Genomic DNA, 7,471 nt, shown 5'->3' on the forward strand with positions numbered 1-7,471 from the left:
ATTGCAAAGGAGTAAAGATATATATATATATATATATATATATATATATACACACACATATTAATTACAAGGCAAACGGGATTTCTGTAATACAGTGCAGATATCAAAATTAAAACAGCACACGTGCTCGACTACGAGAAATCGCGAGATTTCGGAAGAATGGCCGAAAAGGCCGGAAGCAGGCGTAACGAGAACAGCCGATATGTAACACACGGTCGCCCCTCCCTCTCGATCTGCTAGTTTTCCGGAAAAAGCCGAACGACCTGCAAGACGACTCGGCGGAAACAGCCGGTGCGTCACACAACGTTACCCGCCTGCCTCCGAGCGACCGCGAGCATTCCCGGGAAAACCCGAACATTCCCGAAGTCGCCCGACAGAAACAACCGAAGTGTAACTCCCGTCCCTGTTCATCATGGCTGCCGTATGTACTAGTCTGCACAGTAACGCTCTGCTCGGAGACTGACTCTCCGCTCCTTTAGTGCCTCACATTTACTTTCTCCGCCTCGACATTTCGGCAAATAATCCCGCTTGCATGAGCCCAAACCTCCCTGGTTGTGTTGTCTCATAATAACCAGCCTTCATCAAGCATTTCGTCGGGCCTTAAACACCCCCTTAAAAAGACAGAGAGAAAAACAGGCAACATTTTGTTTCTCCAATGGTCTGAATACACTTTCCGCCTTTATGAACCATGTGTGAGAACTGCGCCGAGCTGCTGGAGGTGCTCAATGAGAGTAAGTCAACAGCATTTGATTGTTTTTTGTAGTTGTTTGCAGCAAGTTGCTAGCATGACTGTCCGAGCATGCGGCTCACTGCCTCGATTCAGCGCAGATTTTTATGTTTAATATTTAAGCATTCACACTTTTTGTCAACGTGTGCATTTAAAAGAGCGTTCAAACACCTTTTGGCTGTCATTATTTGTCTTTTGTTTGATTTTGATATCTGTTTTTTTATTAACGCAATGCTAGTTGAACGTGTTAGCCCCTCATCATTTCAGAATTAAATCGTCAAACAAGATCAGCCACAAAATCTGCTGTTTATTTTAAACGGAAGCATCAGAAAACGTCTTTATGTGTGCGCTGAACATCAGCCTGTTTTCATATGTTTGGAGGCTGATGGGAAGTTGAACTGGCATCAGCATTAGCATTAGCCTAAGCAGAAGTGTTTGACATTGTCATCCTTCAAAATGCACACAGATCTACATCTGATCGCCCAACACGACCCATGCTGCAGTGTAATTCTGCTTGAGCGAGTGATTTATGAGGGTTCATGCGATCTGACAGTCGGGATGCGAGTTTTTAGCAGTCTTTGGCCCGCCGATGGCTGCTGTGTTTGTGTGCTTTGTTGGATGGAGAGAGTGTGTTGGGGATTCATGCGCTTTCTTTGCTTCAGTACTGATGTCTTGGCAAGACAGTGACCGAAATACCACGGTGCAATTGTAGTGAAGGATCACGATGGCTTTTGCATGATACTTTAAAGAACTACTATGATATACATGTCAAAAAAACATCACATTACTATGGTAAAGTCCAAAATCCATGGTACTCTGCTCAGTCTGCTGGTACAGTCATGATGTTAGATATATACCATTGTGGTGAAGATTACCGTGGTATTTCCATGATTATTTTAAAGAATTACTATGATAAATGTTAAAATACCGTGATAAATTCTCCCAAACAACCATGATACTCTGCTTTTACAGTTATAATGTCAGGTGGTACTTTTGGTATATACTATTGCATTGAAGGATTGCAATTGTGTTTGCATAATATTTTAAAGAATACCATGGAGTTACGATTATACATGTAAAAAAAATCCCAAAAAGTGGACAGATAAGTGTGAGATACTGTGATACTGAATGATTGCCACATTGATATACCATGGTATTATATAGTAGGGCTGCACGATAAATCGAAATGAAATCGTGATTCGACAGAAGCTGCGATTGTCATGCGTATCTTTCAGTGAAGCACGGTTCTGTGATCAGCAGTAAATCTCCATCCAAAGGCCAGAGGGCGCTCTCGCGCTGAAACTCCAAATACGCCTCGCAGAAGAAACCCAGAAAATGCCTATCGCTGCAGCTGAATAAACAGAAGATTCAACTGCTTTCATTGATTCAACGTGACTAATAAACACACGACTATGGCAATATATGGTTTATCTGAGTTCTTATTATTATAATTTTCATTAAAATAAAGTATATTTATAATGCAATGCCTTTATCACTGCTTCGAATACTATGAAATATGTTGCGTGCCTTATTCTGTGTAAGAAGCCACATCATCTCACAGAAGGATTTATTTCAAACACTCGACTGATGTTATGAAGTGAGTTTGGAGTAAAAATATGTTATTAAATGTGGTATTTTCACATGCTTTCAGATAAATGCGCATGACAATTGCATTCGATTAATCGTGCAGCCCTATTATATAGTACTCTGAAGAATGCAGCCATGATAATGTAAAAAAAAACAACAACATGGTATTAATGTGTTACCATGTTATAAAAACACTATACTGCCATGGTACATTATATTACCATGGTAAAGTCCAAACAAACATTTTTAAAAACATACTTTGGTGGTAAAGTTATGATGTCAGGTGGAATTCTGATATATATTGTGGTAGGGCTGGACGATATGGCCAAAATTTATATCACGATATATTTCTTAATTAAGATGTGGGCAAAAGTTTGTATTGTATACTGGAAGGATGCGCGTTCTTATCATTCCTCTGTTGTGCTGCTTGTCTATTTCTCTTCAAAGCACCAACTTAAATGCCTATTTTGGCTTGATTGCTTGTGTCACATGAGAAAATAAATAATTGTGCCTTACTGGTGCAGTAGCCTATTTAATGCGGGTGCGGTTCAGGTCGCGGTCTTTATGTCAAACGGGTCGGGTACAGAATTAAATTGGTGCTGGCTGCTGTCGGATAACGGGTCGGGTGTTCTGTTGTGTACTGTGGATGCAGGTTTACCAAACAGGACCCGTGCAGGACTCTGCTTTAAACTGCTTTGCGTCTCTCCGTCAGATAACCTCACGTGCATGATGCGCCATTTCCCGGTATTTCCCTAAACCGACACACATCAATTTATTTTGATTTGTTTTTTTTTTTGTTGTTTTTTGTTTTTTTCAGTTTACGAAAATGTTTTTTGAAATATCGAAATATCGGAAATGTGTTTAAAAATCATATAACCGTTATTGAAAAAAATTATATCGCGATACATATTGATATTGAATTATTGTCCAGCCCTATATTGTGGTATTGAATGATTGCAACATTGATACTCCGTGGTATTAGATATTACTCCAAGGAATACAGTTAAATTACCATGATAATGTAACAGAAATATGATATTACTATGTTACCATGTTATAAAATCACTATACTATCATGTTACATTTCCCCCCAAAAAAACATGGTTTTACAATAGAGCCATAACTAAAATGCAAAATACATGGTGCTATAGTAACATGTCCAAAAACATTAAAGCATAAAACATTTTTCTTTTTCCTGGTAACTTATAAGTGAGTTTTTTTTTTTATTCTATTAGAATTAAATCTCACATGTTGTTGTGCCGTCATTACTTGTTACTCAAGTGTTAGATCACCATAGCTTGAATGTAATGCTGTTTTATTTCCATGTGTTTTTGTGCAAATCTGTGAAGCATTTGCATTTGAAATGTTTTGTAGAATTGTTGTTTGTGTCGACACTGATCCCTTATGACAGCAGGTTCTGTTGCTTAACTGGAAGACGATAGCATCGTGTAAACAAGAGTCATGGGTGCCAACAGTTTGGTGTTATTTATTAGCAACTAATAGGGCTGGTTGATAAAAGCAGCAAATATGTCTGTTAACAGTATCGTATCGCATTTATTTTTAATATATAATTTAATCTTATAGAGGGTGTGAAGCCATGCTTTCCAAATAGTTTTTATGAAATGAACACAATAATGATATTATTTAATAATTGTGGTTAATATGCACAGATTTAATATTAAACGTCAGTGTTTGCTGCTGCTGTTTGCAAGTTATTTCATAGTGTGCATTAGCATGTGCGTTTTTGGCCTTCAGGCATGTCTGGTGTCCTTGAGTGGCAGCCGCATATGTGCATGTGCAGCTTAACATTTTAGCCCTCAAACGCTGTGCTGTATGTAGATAGACATCAGACCCACCCTTTAATTGTGTGGGCCAGTTTGACAGTGTTAATCTGACTCAGCGTGCTGTGCGTTTGCGTTCAGGAGAGAGCTTAAATGCAGTGTTTGTGTGTGTACTCCCTGTATTTGTCAGCAGAAGTCTGTTTATGCATACTCTGTAATTTCACATTTTCTGAAAGGTCAAAAACAGCCAGACAGTCACTGAACCAGTTGTGCCAGACATCATAAAAAGATATGAATCACAGGTAGGCCTGGGCGATAAAACGGTATTGATATTTATCGACGGTACACGTTCTTCGATAACGATAAAAAAAAAAACCGAATGCTATTTTCATGCGAAGTAGATCACTGACAAGCTACCCAAAATCACATTCAACATCGCAGGCGATTCATTGCCGAATCTACGGCTCTGTGTAGTAAATGCCTCTCCATCTAAAAGCACGTGCTGGAGATTTACTACTAATCACCAGAAGCGGCTTTACTGATGAGATTCGCATGAAAAGAAATATAGAAGCTCAATGCGGAGAAGATCTTGATTAGGTTCAACCGAAACAAAGCCATTCACACAGAACACATATTCAGCGCATTTTGACGGACAAATATGACTGCTGCACTAGGGGTGTGCGATATATATCGTCTGCGATAATATCGTAATTGTTGTTTTAACGATGTGCGATTTGACATTATCGTAAAACAGTTTAGTTAAAAGAGGTTTATTCCTTTTCACTGCGTCTTATGTTTTTAAAGGCAATCTGCGTGATGGGCGATTCGGCTCTTTGTATTAAGCAATGCATAAATACATGATGCTGTTTTGTTCATAATTGTTTATGCAATTTACAAAATTATGTTTGATTTATACGAGTTAATTTAGACGTAATGCACGTATTTCTTTTTATAGACCGTTATTTCCTTTGCGTTGGCAATTTAATGCGCTGCATTATTTTGCTCATTGCGCCCTCCTGTGGCTTCGGGAGACAAGCCAAAAGTTTCCTTAAAACCTATTTAATCTGCATATAAAACATTAGAAATTAGATATTTGTTTAAGTTTTATTGTGTGTTTGACTGTTAAAACAAAAAATATTTGTTGTTTGTCCCAACAAATTGGGTTAATTTAAAAATACAGTGGTTAAATAAAAAAAAAAATTCTGTTGCTCTTTGTTTTAAAAAAGGTTATAAAAAATGTCAATAATTATCGATACCGAACGATATGAAACATTATATCGTTGATACATTTTTTGTAGCTATATCGCCCAGCCCTAATCACAGGGCATTTTGACTAGATTTTGAAAGTTCTTCTATAAAAGTGATCTTTGTCATCATTTACTCATCCTCATGATGCTCCAAATCCATATGCCTTGCAAATCCTCTCAGAACATGTTGTAAATTGTAATTGTAAGTAAGTTGTACAGACTACTTTTATAGTGCTTTTTGTCATTTTCGGAGTACAATATGAAAAAAGAGCAGCGTTGAACATTCTTCAAAATATCTACTTTTCTGTTCCGCAGGAGAAATAAAGTCATGCGGGTTTGGAACAACATGAGGGCAAGTAAATGATGACATTTATGAATGTCAATTTTGGTTGAATTAGTCCTATATGTCATTAAGTTCAGACTGTTTTTCTCTTGGAAAGAACCAAGTACTGTAATTCAGTCAGTCTGTGTGTGTGCAGTTTTTTGTTTTTTTTTCTGTGCCGTGAGACTTAGGGATTTTTGGTGCTTTTGTGGTTTTCAGCTTTGATAACAGATCCTCATATCACAGCGCCGTCAAACTGTTTCTCAGTCCTTGCACATAATGCCCTGGATTGTTACTGTAGACCTGTGTGGAAACGGCAGAGGAAAAGAAGACAGGAAAGCCGTTTTAAAGAAAGAAAGAACAAAAATCTCATGTAGGTCAAGGCTAACCAGCTGCTCGAGTGAACTTTACAACCCCAAGGTAGCATTCCCGAGTCCAGCAACTCCCTCGTCACCGTGGAAACCGTTAATTGTGCTCTCTGTGTGTGTGTGTGTGTGTGTGTGTGTGTGTGTGTGTGCGCGCGTGTAGTTGGTTGGGATAGGGCATCTAAATTGATTTTAAAGTCATGCAAATGCAGAATGTCATGTGATCATCTGTAATGATCATGCTTGATATAAGATCTGTGATTTCCACATTTAGTGTTACTGTGAAAAAAATCTGAGAAATGTACGGTAAAAAAGGTTGTCTTAGCTTTACAGTGACAAATACAATCGCAACATTTTAAGTTTTACAGATGGAAATAAAATTTGCTGTAAAATTGTTTTTCATTACCTGAAATAATGATAATATAGCAAAGGACTAAAATCTGTTTTTACCTTTATAATATACTGACAACCTCCTTAAAAACACCAGTGGTACAGAGAAAGTCACATGTCGAATCAAAGTTCATCACAAGTAGCTTCTCCTCAAGCTGAAGTAAATACTAATATATAGAAGGTGCACAGTGTCACAAACACAAAACACAATCATGTTAACACACATGATGCTAAAATAATGCAATAATTATTTAACAACATAAGATGAAACCCAAAACCCTGATGTACGTCTCACTGATGTGAAAAACTAAGAAGAAAAATAATTATTTCAATGAAAAACCATCAAATGTGTCACACACATTTGTCAAAATTGTCACACAGGGAATTCTGGGAGAGTCAGCTGTACATTAAGCAGTATTGTACTGTAAAATTACATTAAGTGTCTCAGTAGTAGTTATAGTTTTTCAGTGTATAACATTAACCAGTTAACAGGTTTTCATGGAAGTCTTTTATCATTAAAATTACACTAATTTTTTACAGCGTGAGAATGCTGTCTTGGACAGGACGTTCTGTCTTGACTGTTCTCTGCCAGTTTCACTGGTTTTCATTTGATGTACCGTGAGTTTGAGTTGTTTTACAGATTTGCTCTTTATTGAAGGGGGTCATATGACGTTGCTAAAAAGAACATTATCTTGTGTATTTGGTGTAATGCAACGTGTTTATGCGGTTTAAGGTTCAAAAAACACATTATTTTCCACATACTGTACATTATTGAACAAGCGCTACTCTACACTGCTCAAATTCACGTTTAAATCATCATTGGCAAATTCTTTAAATATAAAAAATGTACTTACAGGCTGTGTTTCAGAAGCGCCAGACTGTCCTTGCAAAGTTGCACGGCCGGCAGATCCGCTTCGTCCACTGTGAAAGCCGATCTGGCGATCCACAGCGCGAAGTTGAGGTATTTTTCTCAGCGATCAGCTCTAGGCATGACGAAGCGGATATCGTCCTCTTTTGGAAGGCCAAACAAAGTAGTTTCGCTTTCACAACGA

The 7,471-nt window shown here is 37.8% G+C and overlaps 1 protein-coding gene across 1 annotated transcript in view; it reads left to right on the forward strand.

Annotated features, from left to right (window-relative positions):
* The first annotated feature begins 405 nt into the window (after positions 1–405).
* Positions 406–7,471, forward strand: part of LOC107703713 (ubiquitin carboxyl-terminal hydrolase 34-like) — a 52,480-nt gene continuing 45,414 nt past the window's right edge. Inside the window, 1 exon segment of the mRNA XM_016506427.1 lies at positions 406–731. Coding sequence (XP_016361913.1) covers positions 689–731 — 43 coding nt within the window. The 5' untranslated portion in view covers positions 406–688.

The sequence above is a fragment of the Sinocyclocheilus anshuiensis genome, unplaced genomic scaffold (genome assembly GCF_001515605.1).
Source record: "Sinocyclocheilus anshuiensis isolate Anshui unplaced genomic scaffold, SAMN03320099.WGS_v1.1 scaffold274, whole genome shotgun sequence".
Classification (NCBI taxonomy): domain Eukaryota; kingdom Metazoa; phylum Chordata; class Actinopteri; order Cypriniformes; family Cyprinidae; genus Sinocyclocheilus; species Sinocyclocheilus anshuiensis.